Consider the following 26,833-nt stretch of genomic DNA (forward strand, 5'->3'; position numbering starts at 1 on the left):
TCTGATTGTAATACAGTAATAATCTATTATTGCCACAAGTAGGCTTACATTAACACTGCAATGAAGTGACTGTGAAAATCCCCCAGTCACCACATTCCAGCGCCTGTTCGGGTACACTGAGGGAGAATTCAGAACATCCAATTCACCTAACAGCACATCTTCCGGGGCTTGTAGGAGGAAACTGGATCACCCGGAGGAAGCCCACGCAGACACTGGGAGAACGTGCAGACTCCACACAGTAAGTGACCCAAGCCGGGAACTGTGCCATCCATAAAATGAAAGTGGAGAATGTGGAGATTGTCACAATTGGCAGAATCATTTTCAGCTATGCTCATTGGTAACCATATGTATTAACAACCACTGTATTTTGTGAACATGCCATACTCTGACTCTTGCATGCAGCTCAGTTTGTGCAGCTTGTGCTGCATTCATTTGGAACCTTACCTTTGGCCCATGTGGGAAGTCAAGTAAATATTTCATTATTGCCTGCAAAAGAGGAAACGAGAATGAACAAAGGCATATGCCCTGGGCGAGACTCTCCGAAATGGAGACAAAGTGTTCGTGCCGCTGTGAACGCTGTCACGTTTCACAAAGGCACGAAACGGGCGCGGGACTACCGATGTGGGGGCCAGCACGGCACTGGAGCAGTTCACGCCGCGCCAGCCTCCCTTCCTGGCGCCAAATGGGCACCGTGCCAACCCACGCATGCACAGTTGGGCCGCGCATGCGCGGGGGACTTCTTCAGCGCGCTGGCCCTGACGCAACAATGCTTGGGGGTTCATGGGTCTGTCACGCAACAAAGTAGGCCGGTGGGGGGAGAGGCCGGCCCGCCGATCGGTGGGCCCTGATCGCAGGCCAGACCCCATCGGAAGCCACCCCCAAGCGGTGAAGGAGTGCTTATCCCCGCCCCACAGGCCGCCCCCCGACCCTTCACGCACAGTTCCTGCCAGCAGCGGCCAGGTGTGGACTCCGCCGGCGGGACTCTGCCATTTTCGCGCGGCCACTTGGCCCATCCGTGGCGGAGAGTCAGCGGTCCGGCCGCAGACAGCAGCCCGCGACCGGTGCCGTGTCAAATGCGCCGGCGCAAATGGCACCGATTCTCCGCACCACGGAGAATCGCTTGCTGGCATCGGGCCGGCATGGTTGCACCGATTCTCCGGCCCGGAGCGGGGCTGGGAGAATCGCGCCCCCTGCCTGAGCGCCAGCTGTTCTGTTTCCTGCTGATCAGAGAGATTATGACTCATTAAAACTAAAGCCTTTCGATTTTCTTCCCTCTACTCTCAAGGCACCAACTCTTGCTCAGTGCCTGCCACTGGTACCAGTGCCCAGTTCCCAGTAGGCTCCCAATGGACTTGTCACAATTTGGAAAGTTTACAAAATCATTTTCTGTTGCAACAACTTCACATCAGTTCCTGCCAGCTTAACTTGTCCCGATGAACCATACTCTGCATGATTACAACACTTTATCCCTCAGAGATAATTGATTTAAAAATGAAGAATTTCTACTTGTGATAATGTGCCCAGTGAGCTGAGAAACATAGCCCCAATCTTAGCTTGGAGGAAGAGAAGGAGCCAGGACCTGTTATGCAGTCAGGGAGGGCGAAAGAAAGAGCTTGCCTCAGGTTCTGTTGTTTTAAGGTAAGGCCTGATCACAATATATTGTCTCCATTTCCCAGCTGCACACAGCCAGATTGAACGGTAGGCAATCAGGCAGATATGGCCGTGGGCACCAATACCACTAGAAAACAGAGAAGGGAAGATCTTGCTTGGGGAGGTCGCGATTCTGGTTGTCCAATCGCAGTGGAATGCACAGAAGCAGGTAAACTGCATCCAGTCACCAAGAGAGGAGATATACGAACTTGAAACATTTACTATCTTCCTCTCTCCACAAATGCTTTTAGACCTGCTTAGTTTTTCCAGCATTTTTTGTTTTTATTCAAATACACTTCACAGGAATGTTATCAAAAACTTCAAAAGTGAGCCACGTAAGGAGCGATTAGGCCAGATGGATTTTAGGCAATATCTTAAAGGAGGAAAGTGTCGATGTAGGGCAGAGACATTAAGTAAAGAATTTCAAAGCTTCGGATCTTGACAGCTCAAGGTATTGCCGGCGATGTGAAGTGATTAAATCAAGGATGCTCAAAAGGACAAAAATGAAAGGAGATTTCTTGGGGGGTTGTGGAGCTCGAGGAGATTACACATTTGGAAAAAGGCAAGGCCAAGGAGGGATTTGAAATTAAGGATGGGAATTTTAAAATCATGGCATTGTTTCACCAGAGCCAATGCAGGTTACTGAACAAAGGACTGATGGGTGATTGCGTTTGGTCTGAGTTCGGACAAAGACAGCAGAAATTTGCAGCTGGGTCTGATTAACATTCATGTGGAAATTCTTGCAGTTTGTTCAGTGATCTCACTGATGAACAACACTGTGAGAAATATGAAGGGGCCAAGGACAGATCCTCGGAATACACAGGAGCATCACAGTTGGGTGAGATATATCAAATGTGAATTTCTCCCAAAGGTTTGAACACACACAGTAATGGCTGTACGGAGGACTAAGGGTAAGGATACTGAGTTCCCACCATAATGAAGACCACCGGGTCCAAATCTGGAGACCATGTTATTGTTGAGACCCTGTTATTTCATAGTTGTTGTCTAGCTTGATATTTCCAGTGACAGGACCAATACAGCATACATATCGCTAGTTTCCAGTCCTCATGATCCAAACTAAAACAATAAAGCAGGTTCTGATTTCAGGTTGCAGTAGAGTGCTTAAGTGGAAGTTTTGTGATTGAGGGACTGCAGCGAGAAGGGAACGAGATGCTCTTTTAATTTCCTCCCTGTCCTCAAAGAGCGTGCAGGGAGCTGGGAGTTTACAAAGAGTGCAGCTAACTGGTGAGTAAGTCCTGGTGGGTATTTTTCAAACCAGATTGAATTGTAAGTTATTGTTTCAGCAATGATAGGGACTGAGTTGATTTATTTTTTAAATATATTAATCTTCTAAAGTTTTAAATTTGAAGGGTTTAGCGATAGCGGGAGAGCTCAAAGTCATGGTTTGCTTCTCTTGCTGCATGTGGAAATCCGGGAATATTTCCAGTCCCTGGAACCAGCATGTGTGCAGGAAGTGTGTCCTGCTGCAGCCCCTGGAAGCTCGGGGTTCAGAGCTAGAATGGCGGCTGAAGACACTGTGGATCATCCGCAAGTCTGACAGCATCTTGGATAGCACATTTAGAGAGGTGGTCACAGCACAGCTAAAGGGATTGCTTCTGGCACCAGATATTGATTTACCCTGAAACAGTCGCCCCCAATCGAGCTTCCTCAGTTCCTACCTAATATTGCTAGATCTCGCCTCCCCAAATTTAGCACCTTCACTTGAGGACTACTACTCTTATCTTTATCCAACAGTACCTTAAATCTTACTGAATTATGGTAATTTATATATACGACATAGATGACTATGTGTGTGTGTGGGGGGGAATCAGTAAGTTTGCATAAAGATTAGCCCGGTGGTTAACAGTGAGGTTGAGGGTCATGGGTTATAGGAAGATATAGACGGGATGGACAAATGGATAGAAAAGCGTCAGATGGTGAAAGAGGTGAGGTGATACTCTTTGGAAGGAGTAATGTGACAAGAAAGTATTCTTTGAATGGCCTGAAACTGGGAAGTTCCGAGGAACAAAGGGACCTTGGAGTTTTTGTCCATAGATTTCTGAAGGGTGAAGGGCAGGTTAATAGGATGGTGAAAAAAACTACATGGGACACTTGCCTTTATCAATTGAGGTATAGATTACAAAAGCAGGGAGGTCATGTTGGAGTTGGATAGAACTTTTCTTGATACATTGAAATGACCCAATAATTTTTTTTCCAATTAAGGAGCAATTTAGCGTGGCCAGTCCACCTACCCTGCACATCTTTTTGGGTTGTGGGGTTGAGACCCACGCAGACACAAGGAGTATGTGCAAACTCCCCACAGACAGTGACCCAGAGCTGGAATCGAACCCAGGTCCTCGGCCCCATGAGGCAACAGTGCTAACCACTGCGCCACCGTGCCGACACACATTCCCGATCAAAACAACTTTCTGCTTTTGAAATAAAAACAGAAAATACATGGTCAATGTCTGTAAATAAAATGGCAGTGTTTTGGCTGTAACCTCCAAAGAATTAAACTGTCCTTTTCAAAGTGCCGATCGACTTGGTCCGCACCCCAGCCAGTCCTGCATTTATTTCCAATTTCTTTCACCCAGGTCATTGCTGGAAACACAGAATGAAATGAAATTGAACACTTACATCTGTGTAGGAGTAATCACTGTTGGTAGCAAGGAAAACCTTTCCCACTTCTTTCATTCGACTGAGCAGCAAAGGCAATCGAGCCTGGAGAGGGAAAAAAAAGCAGTCAGTCGCAGCTCAATTTGTCAACAGTTGTTTTTGTTGAACCAGTGGAGGTTATGGGACGATTTAACAGAGGTATTTCAATTGGCAAAGTGATGGTACTGAGCAGAGACCAACATATTATTACCGGTAATTGACAACTCTTAAACAATTGGACAGAGTCGCAAGATGAAATATATAATATTTAAGAAAGAGAAACTGTGAACATTTGTTTCTTTTGTATGGAGTACAATACCGTAGATTATGGATTACGCTGTCAGAGACAGTGATCAAAGCAGAAACTAGAGCGTCACAACAATGTCCATTTGCACCCAGGACTCGTCCCCCCGTGATTGGTCTCCCCTGTCCTGCGCCTCAGCCATCGACAGAACAGTGTGCCCCAACCCTTGGGAGTACTGACACATGGCTCTGACGTTTTGCCCCATGCCTTCCACCACTTTCAGTGTTGGTCTGGGTGCTACACACAGTCGGCAACATTTCCTGCGCCTTAAGGCACTGGACTCCTCCAGCTGTACCTGCCAGCACTGGAAAGTTGCAGACACCCCCTCCTTTTTATTCTGGCGTTCTTCTGCATCTGCATCAGTGATAGGATCATCTTTTCCAGAAGCGCAACACCTGTCCAGGCGACAACTGTTCCCTAGGATTGAGCAGCTCTCGAGAGTCCCTGCCTCCACCTGCTGTGCTGCAGCATGTGCGTGTGTGTGTGTGTGCGGTGCTCTCCTGAGGGTGTCCTAGAGCCTGATCACTAACATTATCCACTAAGGCAACAGTCTCTGTGACAGTGGATGGTGAAGGTAGAACCGAGACGTGCTGTTTTCCCCGGATGGTGCTCCGGGGTGTGCTGAGAGTCTGGAGGGGGGCTGTAACCCTGGACGGCACAGTGCTGTCTGATGCTGAACATGCAAGACAAAAGGGATGGACTAAGATCTTAGGAAGGACTGGTCTGTGGGAGAGGGGTTACCAACTTGCTATTGGGACATCTGCGTTGCACTGGCTTTCACATGTTTGGTGCATGCGAACTCCACCGCAGCCACCTCCCTCTCTTCAGCCTCCCATGCAAGTTTTAGGGCCCTTTCCTCTGACGGGGTGTGGACCCAAATATCTGGGATGCCCCCTCCCGTTTTCTGGTGTTCCAAGTGATGATGGGCCACATCATCCTTGAGGAAATAGAAAGGACATTGTGAGACGCTGGGAGGTGAGTATCTTGGGCAGTCTGTAACTGGAGGCATGTGTGTGCAAGTCTCCTGGCCAAAGAGGACAATAATTAGGTTGGGGCTTTGTGCAGGGTGGGTTGTAAGGGAGATGCAGGTAGGTGGGGTGTTGTTGACCTCTCGGGAATTCGGGGCTGATGTGAGGAGTGAGGGATGGTAGTGATGCCAGGGGTAGAGTGGTGCCACACACATGAGCTGCCCTCATGAGGTTGTGCGTCTTCTTTTGGCATTGCGGGCCAGTGCACCTGGTGAGGCTGCAAGCACTGGCAGCGTCTGCCACCTCATCCCAGGGGCTGTTGAAAACGGTGGGCTTGAGTCTCTGCTCCACCCTGGGGAAGAGGGTGTCTCTCCTTTCCTCAACAGCAACCAGCATTCTGTTGACCTCCGACCTCCGGAACCTTGGAGTGGGTTTTCGTGCAGCCATCTTCTTGGATGGAATGACAGTCTGTGGTGAGTGAAGTGCTTAAAATCTGATCCAGTTTGTCAGGCTCTGAACACAAATCCTGACCCCTGTGAATGAGATGCCAGAGGGGCCGGGAATCGTTCGGGTTGCAAGTGGGCAGTATGCTGGTCCACTAGCATGACTTGAATTTCTCCTGGCCGACGCTCCCAGTGGTAGTGCACTGTTCCCGCGATTCAACTCCGGCAGCAGCACTGAAGTCTCCAGAACGGAGAATCCAGTGCTTTATTTATCAGTTCCATCAAATTGGGGTTTATTGAGAAAGTAAAGGAGGGACAGCGGGGGTTTGAACTTGTTAGTATTGTGAGTCAAACAGCAGTGATAGTGAATAGGCTGTCCCCTGCTCCCCTTTGAAGGGGAATACTGGGAATTAACATGCCTGTGCCATGCCAAAGCATCAGGCGTAAGGAACAGTTGTTTGTTTTACTTGAAGCAAATAGGTCAATACTCTGCCCACCCATCGAAAATCACATTGTCACTTGCCTGCAAACTTTGCCTTCCATTTACAAATAACAGCAGCAAGATGTTAAACAGATGCAAAATACATTGTGGGCTGCTTACGACAGTTGCACATATTCCTGAAGGTTTCATCACATGTCCTCCCGTGTCCGATCCAGACAAACAGCTCTTTCCCCCACCCCCATCTTCAATATTTTGATAAGAAAAAATGAAAAAGTTCATAGAAAATGAAACCAAAACATAAAGGGCGCGATTCTCCCAAAGAGTTTCTGAGTTTATTTGTAGCGGGTTTTTCAAGAAGTTTCCCGCTGGCGAGTTTTCCGATTCAATGACACTTAGTCACTTTTTTTGGGCCCAGGGAGTTTCTCACCGGTTCAGCCCACACTTCTAATTTTTGTAACACTGGGGAGCTGAACTCAGAGATCGGGCCACCATTTTGAAAGAGTGCCCCTATCTCAAAGTGAACTTGTGGGTCCTCCCATCCAAAGGCAATGTCTCCTCCCACACACATGGACACTACCCCAAATGAGGACACCCTGCAATGGGTCCCTGGGGCTCCCTCTGCTTCAGAACCTCCCGAAGCGCCCTTACAGTACCCACACCCATCAACCCTCTAACCTCCCAGACGCCCCTACTAACCTGCCCTGCACTTCCCGACATTCAAACCCCCCCTCCACCCTCATTTCATGGGCATAGCCCCCTTGCCCCCTGACCCTTGGCAGTGTTACCCTGGCTCTCAGGCACCCTTGGACTGCCACCCTGGCATGCTCCTGCTGGCTGGGCAGTGCCATCCCCCCTCTCCCCCCCGGGTGCACCAACACCGATGGTGCCCGGCTGCAGCAGGCCGAGGAATTGAGGGAGGCCGGTGGATCCCGGGTGAGTAGGTTGTAAGTAGGTTTATGATCTACTTCCAGGAGCAGCATTTGGTCATACCTATCTGGGGCGGGGTTCCGACTCCGATGTCCCGCGGGACTTCAGAGAATCTCGCAAGACGCAGAGCCTGTCAGGAGGCCCCTCCCGGGATTCTCCGGCCGCGTTGTGCTCTTGCTTGAGCACAACTCGGTCGGAGAATTGCGCCCATAGTTTAATGTCTCAATGATTTTCCTTCAGGTTGCTCTCAGTAGTTGTCGGGCAGATTAATCTTTAATTTCTGGAGGAGCCAGGCCAATACTGGAGTCTTGACAAAGCTAACCACAATACAGAATGCTATCATCTCAAGGTTCCCGAATACCGCGAGACGTATTCACATCTGAAAAGCAGCAAGTATTCCACTCACATCTTTCATCACATATCTTTCCAGGTTTCCCAGCGTTATCTTCTTTAAAGTCCCCTGCAAGGGCAGAGAAAAACAACTCCAATAAATTGCAAAAAAATAGTCCATAGTTCAAAGCTGCCTCAACATTTCAAATTAAGGTCTGAAACATTCTGACCTGACCCAAAACCCACCTAGATTTGTGGATTCAGGTCATTTGCATTTCTCTGCTGTGCACCACTTTCACCCTCCCCACTTGCCCAAGGTCAGATTTGTCCCAATAAAGTGTCTGAGCCCTGCGAGGCAAATTTGCAACAATGACTCAAGCACCAAACATGTTGGGTCCATGGTTTTTGCCTCCTGAGCATAGAGGGGTTTAGTGTAGAACCTGAAACCTGCTTCTTCTGAGCTCCACTCAAAATAGATGTCTAACTGACAAACAAACAGGTAAATGAGGCAGAGGGGACCCACGAACTAGAGAGAACTATTTTGGACATGTGCCAAAAATTGCAAGTGCTCCTCTGCCTCCCTGTTTCCCTCCACAGGGCAAAAACAGGCTTATATTCAGTGGATGAAATCTCAGCAGCAAACATCTCCACGTCTCCCTGTGCTTTGTATCTGAGCAGTAAGTGTTTCACAGGTCCAAAGCACCGGAAAATAAACTCTTACAATAGGAAGGAAATGTCTGCACGCTTCAAATCGTGGTCTATGCCTGTACTAATTTACCAACGGGGCACCATGTACTTGACTGATACACCAATGTAGAATTGGGAACAGTGTTTCAATATTCAGACAAGGAAGGGAATAGAGAGAGAGACATGACATAGTGAAAGAGACAGAGATACAGTCAGAACAAGGAGAGTGCAACACGCAGAGTGAGACAACAGATAGAGAGAGGGAGATAGTGTGGAAGTGACCAGACAAGGCTAGAGACAGGGATAGACCAAGGGACAGGAAATCCACAGACCTGACAGATACAGTGCTGGATTCTCCGGTCACCAATCATGTTCGGCGATCAGCCAGAGAATCACAGTTCCAGACCAAATCGGGAGCGGCGCCGCTTTTGCGGTGCTCCGCTCGCCCCAAAGCGGCGTACTCTCCGAGTATCGACGGCCTCAGGACATTGCCTGAGGCACCCCCACAATGCTCCGCCCCCGACCGGCCAGCTGGGTTCCCGACGCCGTCGGTCACGTGTGGTGGCGGCTGCGGACTCAGTCCATAAGACCATTATACATAGAAGCAGAATTAGGCCACTCGGCCCATCGGGTCTGCTCCACCATTCGATCATCGCTGGTATTTTTCTCATCCCAGTTCTCCTGCCTTCTCCCCATAACCCCTGATCTCCTTATTAATCAAGAACCTATCTAACTGTCTTAAAGACACTCAGTGATTTGGTCTCCACAGCCTTCTGCGGCAAAAAAATGCACAGATTCACCACCCTCTGGCTGAAGAAATTCCTCCTCATCTCTGTTTTAAAGGATCGTCCCTTTAGTCTGAGATTGTGTCCTCTGGTTCTCGTTTTTCCTACAAGTGGAAACACCCTCTCCACGTCCACTCTGTCCAGGCCTCGCAGTATCTTACAAGTTTCAATAAGATCCCCTCTTGTCCTTCTAAACCCCAAAATGTACAGACCCAGAGTCCTCAACAGTTCCTCATACGTCCAACGCTGCCACAGTCGGGGGAGGGTCGATCCACGTGCAGGGAGATTTTACTAGCGGCTGGGGGCACTGTGGGGGGGGGGTGGTCAGGAACGCGCAAGCCGGCCAAAGGGGGGGGCACTATTTCACGGGCCGGTTCCGCGAGTGGCCTCCGCCATGTAGCACAGCGCAGCTGCTGCAGGCCACTGCCATGCGACTGTGCATCCGCCGACCCGGCAATTCTCCGGACCGTATCGGTACCTAGAGCCAGGTGCTCTACGCTGCCGGCATGCTAGCCCCCAGCAACACAGGGAATCGGTGGCTCTCCCCTGCGTGAGTGCACAGCCTCAGAATCGGAGAATCCAGCCCACATTTTCTGACAGACCCAGATGCGATTCCCGACTTGGGTCACTGTCTGTGCTGAGTTTGCATGTTCTCCCCGTGTCTGCGTGGGTTTCCTCCGGGTGCTCCAGTTTCCTCCCACAAGTCCCGAAATAAGTGCTGTTGGGTTATGTCTCCTTCAGTGTACCCGAACAGGCACCAGAGTGTGGCGACTAGGGTATTTTCACAGTAACTTCATTGCAGTGTTAATGTAAGCCTACTTGTGACAATAATTAAGATTATTATTATTTATAGTGAGAAATAGATGGTTAACAGGGCATGAAATACAAGTGGATACAGAGTCACAGAGAAAGGCAGATGAATAGAGAAAACCTATGAGCAAAAGCGAAAGACTGAAATAATGGGAGATAGAAGAATAGTGGAAAAATATGGACACAAAGGGAATGAGAAATCCTGGACTGAGAAATATACATGACCCTGGTGTGACCACATTTGGAGTACTGTGTGCAGTTCTGGTCACCTCATTATAGGAAGGATGTGGAAGCATTGGAAAGGGTGCAAAGGAGATTTACCAGGATGCTGCCTGGTTTGCAGGATAGGTCTTATGAGGAAAGGTTGAGGGAGCAAGGGCTTTTCTCTTTGGAGCAGAGGAGGATGAGAGGCGACTTAATAGAGTTTTAGAAGATGATGAGGGGGATAGATAGAGTGGACGATCAGAGACTATTTCCTCAGGTGGATGTAGCTGTTACAAGGGGGCATAACTATAAGATTCAGGGTGGGAGATATAGGAGGGATGTCCGAGGTAAGTTCTTTACTCAGAGAGTGGTTAAGGTGTGGAATGGACTGCCTGCTGTGATAGTGGAGTCGGACACTTTAGGAACTTTCAAGTGGTTATTGGATAGGCACATTGGGCACACCAGAATGACAGGGAGTGGGATAGCTTGATCTTGGTTTTGGACAATGCTCGGTACAACATCGAGGGCCGAAGGGCCTGTTCTGTGCTGTACTGTTCTATGTTCTAAAGCTGTGGAAACAGTTTGGAAATCTCAGCTGGAGCTACAAATCATTACCCATCTCCACAGATGCCTCATGACAAGATCTAATTCTTGGGTATAATGAGGATATTGTCACTATCAGCACTGGTTTAAAAAAAATTTAGATTACCCAATTATTTCTTCCAAATAAGGGGCAATTTAGTGTTGGCAGTCCTCCACCTACTCTGCACATTTTTGGGTTGTGGGGGCAAAACCCACGCAGACACGGGGAGAATGTGCAAACTCCACACGGACAGTGACCCAGAGCTGGGACTGAACCTGGGACCTCAGCACCGTGAGGCAGCTGTGCTAACCACTAGGCCACCGTGCTGCCCTTACTATCAGCACTGTTAATATTCTCCATTTGTATACCAATAACTTCAGCATCAGAACCACATGCTCAAACAAACAGGAATATGAAGTTGAGAAATCCTACAGAATCATGCACAAAATCCATTGTGTCTCGCACATCTTGGAACATATTCCGATATGACATGAAGAGGTCACCATGTTTAAAGCCTGCGTCACAGCTAGGAAAGAAACAAAGCAAAATATTAGAATTAACACGATAGTTGTACACTGACCTAGTTTATTTATCTTTGGTTGTCCTTTTCAATTTTACTCAAAAGACCTTTCTAATTCCTCATTTCCCATGCATTAAATCAATCTGAACAAGAGCAATTTATATCAAGTCCCATCACAAAGGCACCACGGTGGCACAGTGGTTATCACTGCTGCCTCACAGCTCCAGGAACCCAGGTTCAATTCCAGCCTTGGGCGACTGTGTGTAGTTTTCACATTCTCCCCGTGTCTGCGTGGGTTTCCTCGGGGTGCTCAGGTTTTCTCTCACAATCCAAAGATGTGCAGGTTAGGTGGATTGGCCAGGCTAAATTGCCCCTTGGTGTCCAACAACGTGTAGGTTAGATTAAGGAGTGATTGGGATAGGATGGAGGAGTGGGCTTGGGTGGAGTACTCCTTCTGCACTGTAGGGATTGTATGAACATAGCCAATAGTTTCAAGACTTTTCATAGTTTGGGGAAGAGCCTAAACAGAGTAGGAGAGGGATTAAAAAAGGTGATTCGGCTTTTGAAGAGAGAGATCAAGTGGAGCCAAGGATTTGGAGAGAGTTCCAGTGTCGGAGTCCAGTGGGTGAAAGCCCTGCCACCAGACAGTAGGGTCTGGGGAACACACATGCTGAAGTTGGAGACAGAGTGGGCACACACAGAAATGTCAGGGGAGGGAACATTTAAAATCCAGGAAGCAGCAAGGGTTTGAAGGAACTCGTGGAGGCTGTGGGGCCACCACCATCACACATATGGGAAATAACCCTCAAGTGAGGACGCCAAGCTATGGAATCGCTGAGGGTCCCCACCTTGTTAGGCTCCCCTTTCGAGCCTCCCCCTTTCAGGACCACCTCCTTCATCGCCCCAAATCTTTTATAAGGCCCCTTCATACCCTCCCTTCACCCTCCCCCACCCCCGCCAATTCACCCTTTCGTGGGCATGGCCCTCCACAGACCTCAGCCCTTTGCAGTGCCAAACTGCAATCAGGCACTACCTGCCTGGACCTGGGCAGCACCCCTTTCAGAGTCAACTAGGTACCCTGGGAGTGCCAGATTGGTACTGCCAGGGTGCCCAGATACTGCCCTGTCCCCGACCACCGGGGGGCTCCAATGGCCTCTGAGACCCTTGAGTGGTCATCACAACTGGTCTCCGCTTGTGGAGAGCAGAACAAATCAACCCCGGTTGAGGCATCACCGGTTCAGCCGGTCACTTCTGGGCACAAGATGGCCGCGCATATTTAAATCGATCTGGTCACACCCAGTGAGGGTGAGATCCAGATCGCGGCGGGTGCCACGAATCAAGAGACCCGCGACGAAGCCCGATTTGGGCTTCTCCTGCAACGGGTGATTGAATCGCGCCCATAGACTCTGGGCGGAATTCTCCACTCCCGCGAAAATCGGGAAGGCCGTCGTGAAACTCGGCCGCTCCTCTCACCTTATTCACCCCCACCCGGGGAGCTAGGAGCGGCGCTCCGTAACTTTCGGCCGCCGGGCCTTGACACTTGCGTTAAGGCGGCGCGCCGAGAATGATGCGACGGCGGCGCCTAAGTGACATCAGCCGCGCATGCGCAGGTTGGCCGACTCCAACCCGCGCATGCGCGGCTGACGTCACGACGGCTGACGGCTCAAACCCGCGCATGCACAGTTGCCGTCTTCCCCTCCGCTGCCCCGCAAAACGTGGCGGCTTGATCTTGCGGGGCAGCGGAGGGGAAAGAGTGCGTCGCTTTGAGACGCCGGCCGTGGTGCTCACTCCCCTCTCCGCCCCCCACAAGCTTCAAACGAACATTTGGCGCCCATGTTCACGACGGCAGCGACCAGGTGTGGTTTCCGCCGTCGTGAACCGGTCGAGAACGTCAAGCCGCCCGGCCCATCCGGGCCAGAGAATCGCCGGTCGCCGTGAAAAACGGCGAGCGGCGATTCTTCCGAGCGGGGGGTGGGAGAATCGCGCGGGGGGGGGGGCAGGGGGGCGTGTCGTGAGTCGCCCGGCCCTCCCGCGATTCTCCCACCCGGCGTGGGGAGCGGAGAATCGCACCCTATATTTAAGTTGTACGGTGCAAAATACGCCAGTATTGTCTGTATGATCGTCTGCACTGTTACCTGCTATAGTTTGAGCACTTGATGAAATAATCCACGAGACAGGCATATAGGTAGGTTTCTGAAACAGGAGAAATCCATGCATGAAGCAGTATAACAATTCCATACACCGACCAAACAATAATCCTAAAGGCCATTTCCTCCTGCAGACACAAGCAGCATAGGAGTGTCTTTTGCCTTCAATTAGATGTCAGCATGCTCTTCATATTAATGCAGACAATTTAGATTATCACAAGCATTGTCCAGACTGGAACTGTGGAGGATCGCTCAGCTCAGACCATTAATTCACGTCACATTGAATTTGTAATTGCGACGAAGGACACTGTCCAGGGTAATCCACTTCTACATTTGTGGTGTGGTTTTACTAAACTGGCAAGTGCAAAAGCAGTCACTCTAATATTAATCCCTGAATTAGATTTCGCAGAATCAAGTGCAGTGGAACAGCTACACGTTGCTCTGGTCTGCGTTGTGCTTGTCCGTCTCTCATGAAAGATCAGACTGTGACTGGGATATTAGTCCACAGATGGCAGCACAAGCCTGATAGTTTGCCCTCTTCATGTATGATGTTCGACAGACAGTGCTGGCAGGCTAGTATTCAAATATGGGGATCAACAACCAATAAGTGCATGGTTTTCAAAGACGGATTCCAAGACTTCTAATGATCATCTTAATTAGTGTCACAAGTAGGCTTACACTAACACTGCAATGAAGTTACTGTGCAGTTGGCCTTTTTCCTCTTGGATTAAAATGACAAATCCTGCCCCATCGTCAATAAATGTAAAGTTCTGTTTCCATCTGAGTACATTCAAATTTGATTACATTTCATAGTATTGTTAATTTAGATCTGACAACCAATGGCGGCAGGGCCGGGAATTATAGGCGATGTGTTTTTATAAGCCATGTTGGTTGGGGATTGTGTTTGGGGGAAATGGTGGTTATTTCATTGTGGATTCTGTTGGATGTTATTGTTGAAATGCGTGAAAATTCAAAATGCCTCAATAAATAATTTTTTAAAAAATTTATCTCCAACAATCTTGGGTTTTGTGTCTGAGTTTTGTGCAAAGTAAAAGAGAGAAGATCAGGCTTCAGGTATCTGGGTATCCAAGTGGCCCAGGACTGGGCCCGGCTCCATAAAATGATCTCGGCGGGTCTGCTGAGCAAGGCCAAGTCTGATCTGCAAAGGTGGGATAACCTTCTCCTGTCCTTGGCAGATAGGTGCAGTCTATCAAAATGAATATTCTTCCACGACTTTTGTAATCGTTTTAGTATTTTTTTTCCTGAAATCTTGTATTTGTGGATTTGTAAAAAATTGAATTGAAAGTCATATTTGGTCAAATTTGAAAAACTTCTGAAAAAATTTGTTTTTAACAAAGCTTCAGTCCAACTCAGCACTGTGGACTTGAAACTCCAAATTGCACAAAAAAGAAAGCTTTCCAAGTCGCCTGTATATTGACCAGCCTTAACTGCTGTCATCATGGACCAAATAAATTCTCAGCTATGTTACCAACAGTTGTCTACCCCTGAATGTGGAAGAGATATCTCATAACGGGTCACTGTCCGTGTGGCATTTGCACATTCTCCCCATGTCTGCATGGGTCTCACCCCCAAAAACCTAAAGATGTGCAGGGTAGGTGGATTGGCCAAATACTGTGGGGTGGCAAACAGAATGCTGTATACTGAGGCAAGAAAAAAATCATGGAAATGTCCCAACCTACCAGCAAGGTTAAAGAGCGTGCTGAGGATGTAAAAGCGTTGCATGTCATCTCTTTGGATAAACTTGTTGGAGTACTGCTCAAGAATCTCTGCTCTGAGGAAAAAACAATGACACAGGCTGGGTTTTACAGTAAAGTTTGGAAAGAGATAATTCAACAGCACCAGTCAATTCCGCACTCCAGATTCATCCTGCCATGGTTTCAACACAACTGTGTATCTGATTCTCCCTGTAACTGTAATGGCAAAAGATAGAAGTGTGATTATGAGGTGGGGCTTAACAGATAGAAACAGACTTGGCGATGGTTACATCTTTTGACAACGCTGTCAACCTGGCAGTATCGGATTTCCTATCCATTATACACCCCGTCATAACATTCCTTTCTCTCAACTTTAGTGGAAATTGATATGATGCTGCAATTCATTTAAATCCATTCTCAACCAAACGTTGGTTGGCCAGGAAATAAAGAACAGACTCCTGGGCGGCACGGTGGCACAGTGGTTCGCACTGAGGACTCAGTTTCTAGCCTGGCTCCGGATCACTGTCCGTGTGGCGTTTGCACATTCTCCCCCGTGTCCGCATGGGTCTCACCCCCAAAAACCTAAAGATGTGCAGGGTAGGTGGATTGGCCATGCTACATTGGCCCTTAATTGGGAAATAAAAGAATTGTGTACTCTAAATTTACAAAAAATAAACAGAAAAACAGAAAAAGAACAGAATCCTTCCTTCATTTTCTGACAGTTTATCTACAGAATAATGTGGGTGAATATTACACTGTAACCTGGGCCAAACGCTCATCTGAGGCAAGCAGAAAACTGGAGAGACAGGGATGAAGACTGTGGTAACTGAACTCTTGGATACTTTTTGGAAAATTATGCTTCAGTCTCATTTTAGATCGAGATTAAACACATTTTGTGCATTTCCCTTGAAGTGCCTTTCTCGGCATTCTGCTGTGTGAACAACTGGTTGGACGCTCTGCATTAACCAGTTGTTTGTTCTGTCAGTCACTGCATTTCAACAATAGCTGCTGCCTTGTCATCACGGATTTGGGATGGAGAGTAAGCAGATATAAATATACAAGTGCAAAAAACATTCCGACAATAAGATCATAAGAAATTGGAGCAGGAGGAAACCATTCAGCCCCTCGAGCCACTTTGCCATTTGGTAAGATCATGGCTGATCTTATTTTTCAATCTATCCCACGCCCTCGAACCTATTGTCGTATGTCAAAACTCAGCAGGTGGCACAAGATCTTGCAGCATGATATCAAAGTTAGGTGTTTATTTAGGTGTTATTATATTGCAGATGATACATAGAACATAGAACAGTACAGAACAGGCCCTTCGGCCCTCGATGTTGTGCTGAACAATGATCACCCTACTCAAACCCACGCTATACCCGTAACCCAACAACCCCCCCTCCTTAACCTTACTTTTAAGGTCACTACGGGCAATTTAGCATGGCCAATCCACCTAACCCGCATATCTTTGGACTGTGGGAGGAAACCGGAGCACCCGGAGGAAACCCACGCACACACGGGGAGGACGTGCAGACTCCGTACAGACAGTGACCCAGCCAGGAACCGAACCTGGGACCCTGGAGCTGTGAAGCATTTATGCTAACCACCATGCTACCGTGCTGCCCATACGAAGCAGACAAACTGTTCATAGACTACAGGACTTGCCAGTGTGAAACTGGAAGTACACACAAGCAGCACCTACTGGCTCTCACTCTGATAAAGCAATTTTAATCAGGGGGGGGGGGACTTCAGTGCCCACCCTTGTTTTGTTCCCTCCTGGAAAGCTCTAGAGCGCTCTCCTCGAATGGCAGGAGGAATGTTCCATTTTTACATTTTTTGTTAGAAATGTAGAGTACCCAATTATTATTTTTTCCAATTAAGGGACAATTTAGCGTGGCCAATCCACCTAACCTGCACATTTTTTTTGGGTTGTGGGGGTGAAGCTCATGCAGACATGGGGTGAATGTGCAAACTCCACACGGACAGTGACCCAGGGTGGAATGTTCAATTGAGTATGCTTCCGCCCATCTCTGCTGTCAGCCCAGGTCAGGTGGCAAGGATGCAGGGAATGTGTATTGGTGAGTGGGAGCTGGGATGTGATGAGGTAAGGAGCTGCAGGGGACCTAAGGACGTGTGTGGGAGGGCGGGTGGTGAGGCCCCATGAGGTGGCCCCATGAGTGAGCTGCCAGTGACGTCTGTGTGAGTGAGTGAGTGAGTGGTGACAGATGAGAGGAGTTGCTTACCCTGGCTGCATGGAAGAGGTCGTTGATCTTCTTTCTGCACTGCACTCCTGCCCTCCTGTGTAGGGAGCTGGTGAAGATCAGTGCAGCCACCACTTCCAATGCAGGGTTCACCCCGGTTGAGGGTAAAACACAACACGCATCTCTTCCACTGCATCCAGTAATCTGGTTAGTGCTCCCTCTGAGAAGCTTGGTCAGCCTCCCTTGCAGCTATCCGCTTGGCTAGACTTTGAATAAGTGCACGGGAGGTATTTAATTGCAGTGACCCCCTCATTGAAATGCTCAGCTGCTGCCCAAGTGGATGAATTCGGGCCATCTCTGCAGCGTGAATCTCATGAAAAAGAATTAATGTTTTATGTGCCTAAAATAGTGCGCAAAATCATGCCGTTCACTCCGGTTTTCCCGTCCAAAATGGCACTTAGTCAAAATAATGGAAAATTCCACCCAAAGATGCCCTTGGACCCAGAAAATCCTGCCCGATGAATCTCTGTCTTGAATGTACTCAATGACTGAGTCACAGGGGAGAGAATGAAAATGAAAAGTGGTCTCAAAATTGAATAAAATTCTGAAATTCATTATTCTAGTGTTGGAGATGATCAAGGACGATTCACAGATGTGAAGTGACAGCCAGTGATCAAATGATTTCTCATGATGTTGTGAAATGAGTAAACCCCTATCGATTAAACAGAGACAATGCATCTGGCCACTGAGCTTTATCACAAACCTTCTATTATTCTTCAATGCTCTTCAATGTTTAATGGTAAAAACATCCTTGAACACATCGTCTGAACCACTCTTTATTAAAAATAAATTTAGAGTACCCCATTCATTTTTTTTTTCAAATTAAAGGGCAATTTAGTGTGGCCAATCCACCTACCCTGCACATCTTTGGGTTGTGAGGGCGAAACCCACGCAAACACGGGGAGAATGTGCAAACTCCACATGGACAGTGACCCAGAGCCGGGATCGAACCCGGGTCCTCGGTGCCGTGAGGCAGCAGTGCTAACCACTGCACCACCCTGCCTGAACCATTCTTTTGAAGGGACTTGCTTCAGTGTAATTTCTATCTCCTCTGAGCAGCTCAAATGCTCTTTCAAAATCCCCACGCTGCACACATCTGGTAATTTTCAACATTCTTATCTCTGTTTCCGCATAAAAGAGGCTGCTGACTATCTGAATCACCTAACTGATTTTACAAGGAACTCAAAGTGATGAGAGACACTGGCCGAAAATGGCCCAAGTGTAGCAGAGCCCTGCAGGGCTTTTACCCTGCTTCTTATTTTTCTGTTTTCTTTCCTGTTTACCTTAGTCAATTCTTTTGATCTTTGTACTTGTTTTGAAGCTTTATAATGATAGGCCTGTGATCACTGAGTGGAACAGCAATGGACAAGGCTAATCTATGATGCAATATAGTTCACTTAAACCACAGCTATGTGAGGAATCTCAGGCCTAGAGCTCAAGAACCAGCTATTTATACCGAAGGATTAAAGTCTAAATGTCATCAGAAGCTTGTTTAGTAAAGAGAATTTCTGGTCTGAAAAATCAACCAACTGATTTGGAAAAGAATACATAGTGTCGGGTAGGAGATAGACATTCCATCTGACAAAAACTGGATAAGCACACAGTTAAAATTTCTCCGGTCTAAGCATGTGGTATCCCGGTTATGTGATTTTTGCACAAGGCCCTCCCAGAATGGGAGTCGGAACCAGTCGGAATTAAACTACCTGGGCCAATTTCAACCAGTCCAAACAAACTCTGTACAGATAATGGGATTCTTTTGAACATGTTCATAATTTAGTTGTCTGAACAGAGAGTCGTTGTTTGTCAACAGACAATTCCAGAGAGGAACTGCATTGGGGCCAGGAGATTCAAAGTGTTGAGTTTCTGAACTGTTTCTTCACACTCCATCTCTTTCAGCTTAAATACTATTGCAGGGATTTGACATCCTCCTCCCCAGAACCCAAACGCCACCTGAACTGAAGGACAGCCCTAGCATCCAATCATGTCACTTGCCTGGACTTTGTGTGTGGCCTCTGTGGCCTCCAAGCCAAGCCAAGCCAGAAGAAACTCTGCTCCTTTGCCACTGAATAGAGCTTCCTCTCCAGCCACTTGCTCAGGATGAACCAAAAGCCTGTCTAACTTCAAAGTCCTGTTCCACTTTGAGATCAATTTTACACCCCGTAGCCGATTCTTAGCACTCTGCTCATCACATTGAAATCCTTAGACGTGCTTGATAAAACAAATTTAATCTTTCCACAGCTGCCTGCATATGTGGTGAACCATGTCCCATAGCAGACTTGATTTCGGCATAACATCTGAAATTCCCTCTATGGACGAATAATGTGGAGGATATTCAAAATACAAGGAATGATGGAAATGCAGTAATATTGTCTTTGATTTTCTTGGTATTTCTCAAACAGAGAAGGCAGCTGTGGAAAGATTAGATTTGTTTTATCCTTTGACTGTTGATCAATTGAATGCGTATAATTTTTGGATTGACCATAATTTTGCTCCCCATTTTCTGTCAATTGAAAATATTTAAGGGTACAAGTCACATATAAACTCTAAAAAGCACTTCTGACGATTTCAGTGCGATGAGCACTAATGTGTTGAAAATTATAAATTCCAGCATTGCAACACATGATTCCCAACATCACACCTTCCTTCAATTTGTTTCACAACACTCAACATTTCTTGTCAGCTCTCCATTCCTTTGCAGACTGCATCTTGTTTCAGGTAACAGTACCCACCCATCCATCCACCTCAGTTCATACAGAACAGTGACAAACCACTTGCAGAATCTCACAGCCCCACTCCACACCTTCAGACCTCACCCTACTATAGTAGACTTCATAAGACCCATGGGGACACCTCAATTGATCCTCCTTTGGGACTGGTGGAATACAAGCTCCTCCACTAGTGGTCAGAGGCACACCCAAATGGGGCTTGTAAATTGGCTGTATAAAAACTGGCCTGGACTGGGACCGGCACTTCCTGTCACCCTGACTGGCACCTTTGAGTTGTAAGCCCCGTTACTTTATTTTGACTTATTAACTGCTGTTTAATTTACCTTCTTGGACCTCCTGAGCTTTCATATCCACCTTTTGATCCAACAGAAACCGCTCCCCCCACCCCACATCCCGCTCAACACACTTCCCTCCAGACAATCTCAGAGTGACCTTCTCAAGGACACTATCCTTCAAACCCTCTCCCCGAGTGCTGCAGCAGCTTTGTTGAAGGTTCTGTTAACCGATCTCCTTCATGTTTGCACAACTACAAAACTGAACACCGAGGGCAAAGGGTTCTGCAGATCTCCGCAGTCAGCAAATGCTCTGTGTTGACCACAACTGCTGCAGCCTGTGCCAAAGGAAAGCCTCTGCATTGTGTGTTGATTGATAAAACCATGTTTCAGAAGTTCAGACTGTAATGGACAACTGACTGTGCAACTGCTATCATGGAATCAGGTCCGATTGGGAATTAAAAGCCCGAAACACCTACGGCTCTGCGACAGGGAACTAAAATATTCTGACGTACCCTTTGAGGAACCTGAAGCCATGAGCACACACCAAGATGTTGCCGTGAGAGTCCACCTTCAGAAGGTTCCCATGCAGAGTATCAAACACAAGCCCTCTGTAAAATAAAAGTATCAAGGTTAAAATAGAAGTTTGCCATAGGATGCAAGGATTTGAGCAGACAAAAGATAATTCACTTACTCCATAAGCAATAATTAGTTGTGGGTCAGATCACTTTTTACTGCAAAGTATTTTAGTTTTCACATCCCATTCTAATTTTTCAAATTGTCTTGTTCCAAGTGCAGACTCTGAAGTTCCAAGGATTTAGCACCCGGTTTTTAGAAGGGACTTTGGACAAACACTCAATCAATTTCCCTGACCTAGAACAAATGTTTTCTGATTCTCCTTTAAATTAGACGTAATCAAAGTGGTCAACTGAATCTACTTCGCTATCACACTGATGTGACCATCAATTCACTAGACACACGACTGGAAGTAAACTGTGGTTTTAATAGTCTTACAACTGAGCCAGCCTGCGACCAGAGGAACTGAGAGCAGGCTTACGGCTGCAGCACTTTATACTTCCGGTTAGTGGGAGGAGCCATGGGCAGAGCCATGGGCGGAGCCACGGGTGAAGCCTAGTACAAACTCATCTCCCCCTATGGGCAGAGCCGCGCAACGGCTCAGATACAGAGCCCACAAGGACATAATACAATGCAATGCAATACAGTGTGAATTACAATGCAGTATAATTCACCACATTCACTCCCTGTAAAAAAATCAAGTCTGGCAGGGGTGACGGGTCTACAAATTGAGTCGGTCCGGTGGCTGAGTCGTCCTTTGGGATTGGCGGAGCTCCGGGGTTGCAGCCTCTTCGGGTGGCTGGGTGGTGACGGTCGGTGAGGATACGATGGTGAACTCCGGGGGTGTTTCGGCCCGAGCTTCATTCCTGACCGGTGCGACGGGCGACGGGGGCGCAGGAAACCTATAGGCGCGGGGGCGCCGAGCATGGGCAGGGAACCTATAGGTGCGGGAGCGCAGGGCGTGGGGGGTTGGGTGGGGTGAAGTGTGAGGGGTACCTTGCCGGTGGTGGAGTTGGATCCTGCAGGCGTCAGGTCCCGGAGGGAAACGGTGTCCTGACGACCGTCGGGGTATTCAATGAAGGCGTATTGGGGGTTCTAATGGAGTAGTAGCACTCTCTACTAGCGGATCTGTTTTGTGTGCCCGGACGTGCTTCCGGGGGAGAACCGGGCCCGGTGTCTTCAACCAGGATGGGAGCCCCGTGGTAGTGCCCCTAGGGAAAACAAATAGTCGGTCGTGAGGGGTTTGGTGGTGGCGGTGCACAGGAGGGACCTAATTGCATGGAACGCGTCGGGGAGGACCTCCTACCAATGGGAGGTCAGGAGATTCCTGGACCGGAGGGTCAGTAGGTCAGTAGGGGGACCATTCACGGTGCGTGGACCACTCTCTGTGTGGCAGCAGACCGCTCTCGGTGAGCTTGTACCGCTCTCTGTCTCTTGGTGTCAGGCCGCAGCATAATCCTGCACTTACGAGTCAGGATGTCATACTGGGCTGAAGATTCCCCAATCCGAAGAACTCGTCGTCGGGATCTTCAATGCACAACACGTCTAGTTGCGGTTCGGATTTGGTGCAGGGGTAGCCACCTCCCAAGGTGAAATCTTTGTCTGAGTCATTGTCTTCCAAGGCCATATCATTACATTTTGTGTTGGAGCTGGCATTGGGCTTGCGATGTCCAAAGAAGAATTCAAGGTCTGAGTCATAGTCTTCATGGACTGTATCATCTCTTTGGGTGGTGTTAACTGCTTGTTGCAGGGTCCTGCAGAGGATACTTTAAGCTGCTGGTTGAATTTCAGGCATTGTGCTGTCAGTCCAGGTGAAAGAATCGGGTTTTACGGCTTCAAAATTTTTTTTTTGCGTTTTGGGACATTTCCCCTTTACGTGGGCGTGGTCCGGGGCCTCTGATGTCACAAAGTGTGTGATGTAGGTCGTAGGAAGCAATTGGGCATGCGCAGATCGCTGTTCCTTTACTTGGGGCCTTTTTCTCAACTGCGCATGTGCAGCACCTTTACCAAGATGGCTGCAATTCAAAACTGCAGATTTCTTCAATGGAAAGCCTACCTTCGCCTCGTGGTGAGTTTTGGCACCTCTTTTACTGTTTTTCCTTGTATGTTCCTCGCAGAATTCTTGTAATTTGTCCAGGACTGCCTGGAATTCGCTCTTGTTTTGCCCTTTTGAGTATTTGATGGTCTGGAAGATTTCAGCTGCTTCTGGACCTGCGATGGTAAGCATAAGCTTTATTTTTTCTGCATCTGCCACGCCATCTAGGTCGGACGCTACCAGGTAGATCTCGAATCTCTGCCTGAACCAACACCAGTTTTCACTGAGATAGCCTTGGTACCTGAGCTGTTGTGGAACCGGAATCTTGAAAATCATCTTGCCTGGGTGCCGTTGCTGCTTGTCACTGTTTGCTGAGTTGTAACTATATGGATTGAAACAGGTCACTCCTGAGTACCATGTTTTGTTATGCTCTTGACGTAGCATAAGCTGCTTCCTTGATGTGCACTCTGACAAAGGAAGGTTCAGACTTGGAGATAGCTTTAACATTTATTAAACTGTTAACAATTCTCCTACTTGGATTCAACTCTCCTGTTAATCCTGCTATAGCTACTCAGACTGACGAACCAGTCTGCTACAATCCACGTGGTGGGTGTGATGTGTTTCAAATCAACCCTGTGTACTCACTGAGTGTCTCCACTGGAAAGAGGCTGAGCATGTGTGCTGTGTCCTTTTATATGGGTTGATGTAGTGCCCTCCTGTGGTAGTGTCACCTCTGTGTGTATCTTGAATGCCCATCGGTCGTGTCCTATCTTACTGACCTATTGGTTGAATGTCTGTGTGTCATGTCTCTGGTGCCCCCTCTAGTGTCTAGCTAGTCTACGTGTATTTACGTTAACCCTTTGTGTATTTACAGTGATGCATATCACCACAGCTACTACTCAGCTTGAGACCAACCATAAGAAAACCCCAAAGGCATGAGCATCCATCAATTGCTGCTCAACTGACATATGCAATAGAATTATTTTTGACATGCAGCAGCACAAATTGCTTTCAAACATTTCAATAAAATATGCTTTGACAAAGAGTCATCGGACTCGAAACGTTAGCTCTTTTCTCTCCCTACAGAAGCTGCCAGACCTGCTAAGGTTTTCCAGCATTTTCTCTTCTGTTTCAGATTCCAGCATCCGCAGTAATTTGCTTTTTACAAAATATGTGGATGTTTTATATGCCTTTACTTAAGAACTGAAATGCACAATATCAAATGACAAGAAGATCAAGTTGATGATTTATCTGTGGGTCATGTCAAATGTCATCAATATATTTCCTATAGTTCCCATTGTGACACTGTGTATCTCTATGTATCGACTACCAATAAATATATATTTGTTGCACAGTATGTCACACCCTCATATTCAATACGTCATAGATATGCTGCTGTAGATGCCTAACATGGACTTCATGCCTTGCAAGATGGGAGATTTATGCCAGCCACAGGTACACATGACATAGGATCATGTAATACGTGCACTGTGTGCATAGCATCTCCAGTGTCAAGATGATCCTGTTATGTGTTCTGCACTGAATCTGGTATTTTACATCATGTAACACAATATGTGAATTATCACGTTGTGAATTTTGATCCTTCAGTAAAGGTATACCAAGGATTTTCATCTCAAATTTATTTTATGTTGATTTCTATCATTCAGATTCTTAATATTTGTCCTCTACATAGCTGGGTTTGGCATATCAATTATTTATCTGTGATTCGGAACTATCAGAAGGTGAATCACAAAGTTGAACTCAAGTGGATTCTCTTGTAATCGTTGCTAATTGGTCCATTGCTGTAAATGAATTCCAACATGTGAGTCAGAAAAATGGTTTTGTTGGCATTAGTACAATCTCTGCTCAAATATTTGTTTGCACTGTTACAGACTAAGAGATAAGAGAAAGGTTCATGATGGACAAGAATACGATACTGAGGTCACCCATGGAAAGTTAAACAAACAAAACTGTACTCAGCAATCATGATCTGACCTCCACTCTGAATGAAGGGTATCCACTTAACATGGTCTCATCATGCTCCTATTCTCGGAGCTAGTGTCATGTTAATGAATAATATTATACAAACGTATCTTCCATGGAATTCTGCTTACTCCCTGCTCACAAGTATTCACTTATGTATCCTAAGAAATGGACCTTAGGGAAAAGCACTTACAAAGAAGGCATTTCTGAAAATACCTGACAAGCACTATGGGCGACATCCTGGTTAGTAGAGTATCAACTGAAGAACTAGGCCAATGTGTCAAAATGTTTGAGAATCAGTCAAGTTCAGTGTGGCTCCATCACATTTAATATCAAGGAACCTCATACCAACTCGGTCTAATCAACCATTAGCTCTGCCATTCAACACTTGCTGCCCTTGGGCAGCTGCCTTTCCATCGTGCTGGATTATTGCTGCTAGTTGCCCAACCTCATCATTTGTCAAGAGCAATGAGCAATGAACTGTTATTTGTGAAGGCAATGTGCTCTCAACAACTGTCTACTCTTCTTTCCACTTTAATGAGAGTCATCTAATTCCAGTCCTCACTCTCTGGAACTGACACATGTTTCAGAAATCCCTTTTGGAGTCCCATCTCGAGATCACTCTGACTCAGTGGATTACTGTTCACAACTTCTTACTCTCTGGCCAGGATTCTCCATGAACCTGTGCTCCTAAATCCCGATTGGGTAGAGAGTGGAGAGTGCCCTGAAATACGGGTTGGGCGCCCGTTGCTATCCTCTGACCCCAGGCCAGCGGGGGCAGCACACTACCTGCCCTCTGTCGGCAGGAACATGTAAATCAATGTTTAGCATGCCAATGGAAGCAAATAACGGGCTTGAAGCCCGAGTCTCATCCTCAACATGATACACCGACCCCCTCATCAGGAACTCCACCACAAGGGCTTTGGTGGCAGGCTGGTTAAACATAGCCCTACCCCGGTGGAGCCTGAGGGAGTCAAGGGAGTAAGGGCACTGATGAAGTGACCCTCTGTCGCTGCCGAGTTGCAGGAGTCCCCCAAAGGTCCTGGCGTTTGTGTCCCCCACCTCACTAATCAGTCACCCCCATCACATACCCCATCGGCGGGGGGGACGGGGGGGGGTAGAAAGGGGAGTGGCAGAGAAGAAGGGGGAAGGAGGGGTTAGGGATGGAGGACAAGAGGAGAACAGCAGTGGGGGGCCAGAGGGGAGGAAAGAGGAGGGAACACAAATTGGGGGGGGGGGGGGGAGCACAGGAAATGACAACGACCACAACTAGAACAGCAAGGCAAAAGAGAAAGAAAGAACAGGAAGAAAGAAGCTGAGGCAAATGGACAAAAACAAAAAAGAAAACTGACCAAGAGAGGCAAGTGACATCAGGGGCCTCCCAGGTGCCCCTTCCACTCAGCTGTTTTGCTTGTTTTGTTTATCAAAAAAAAGAAACATTTATCAAAAAAAACCGGAGAGTCAGCCACTGTACTCACATCACCCTTGTTCCCCTTACCAATATCATTAATTTACACTGATGCACATTAAAATGCATTTGCCATCTCTTGTTCTTTGCATGTCTCTCAAGGCTAATTTCAACACTTTCTGTCTCCTCAGGATTAAACTACTGATGACATTAATGAATGAAGCAGGCATGGTGGCACAGTGGTTAGTACTGTTAGCACTCACAGCTCCAGGGTCCCAGGTTCAATTTCAGCCTGTCTGTGGCTGGGTGACTGTCTGTGCGGAGTTTGCATTTTCTCCCCATGTCTGCATGGATTTTGTCCGGGTGCTCCGGTTTCCTCCCATAGTCCAAAGATGTGCAGGT

At 47.5% G+C, this 26,833-nt stretch overlaps 1 protein-coding gene across 7 annotated transcripts in view; it reads right to left on the bottom strand.

The window, feature by feature from the left end:
* The window catches only part of LOC119957314 (cytosolic purine 5'-nucleotidase-like), a 150,444-nt gene that overhangs the window by 27,821 nt on the left and 95,790 nt on the right, over positions 1–26,833 (bottom strand). For all 7 annotated transcript variants that reach the window (XM_038785182.1, XM_038785180.1, XM_038785183.1 and 4 more), the window contains 7 exons: positions 20,945–21,040; positions 15,156–15,247; positions 13,444–13,501; positions 11,221–11,314; positions 7,796–7,849; positions 4,288–4,371; positions 445–486 (listed from right to left, as the gene is read on the bottom strand). In XM_038785182.1, the coding sequence (XP_038641110.1) occupies positions 445–486; positions 4,288–4,371; positions 7,796–7,849; positions 11,221–11,314; positions 13,444–13,501; positions 15,156–15,247; positions 20,945–21,040 (520 nt within the window). The remainder of the gene's footprint in view (positions 1–444; positions 487–4,287; positions 4,372–7,795; positions 7,850–11,220; positions 11,315–13,443; positions 13,502–15,155; positions 15,248–20,944; positions 21,041–26,833) is intronic.

The sequence above is a fragment of the Scyliorhinus canicula genome, chromosome 26 (genome assembly GCF_902713615.1).
Source record: "Scyliorhinus canicula chromosome 26, sScyCan1.1, whole genome shotgun sequence".
NCBI classification, from domain to species: Eukaryota; Metazoa; Chordata; class Chondrichthyes; order Carcharhiniformes; family Scyliorhinidae; genus Scyliorhinus; species Scyliorhinus canicula.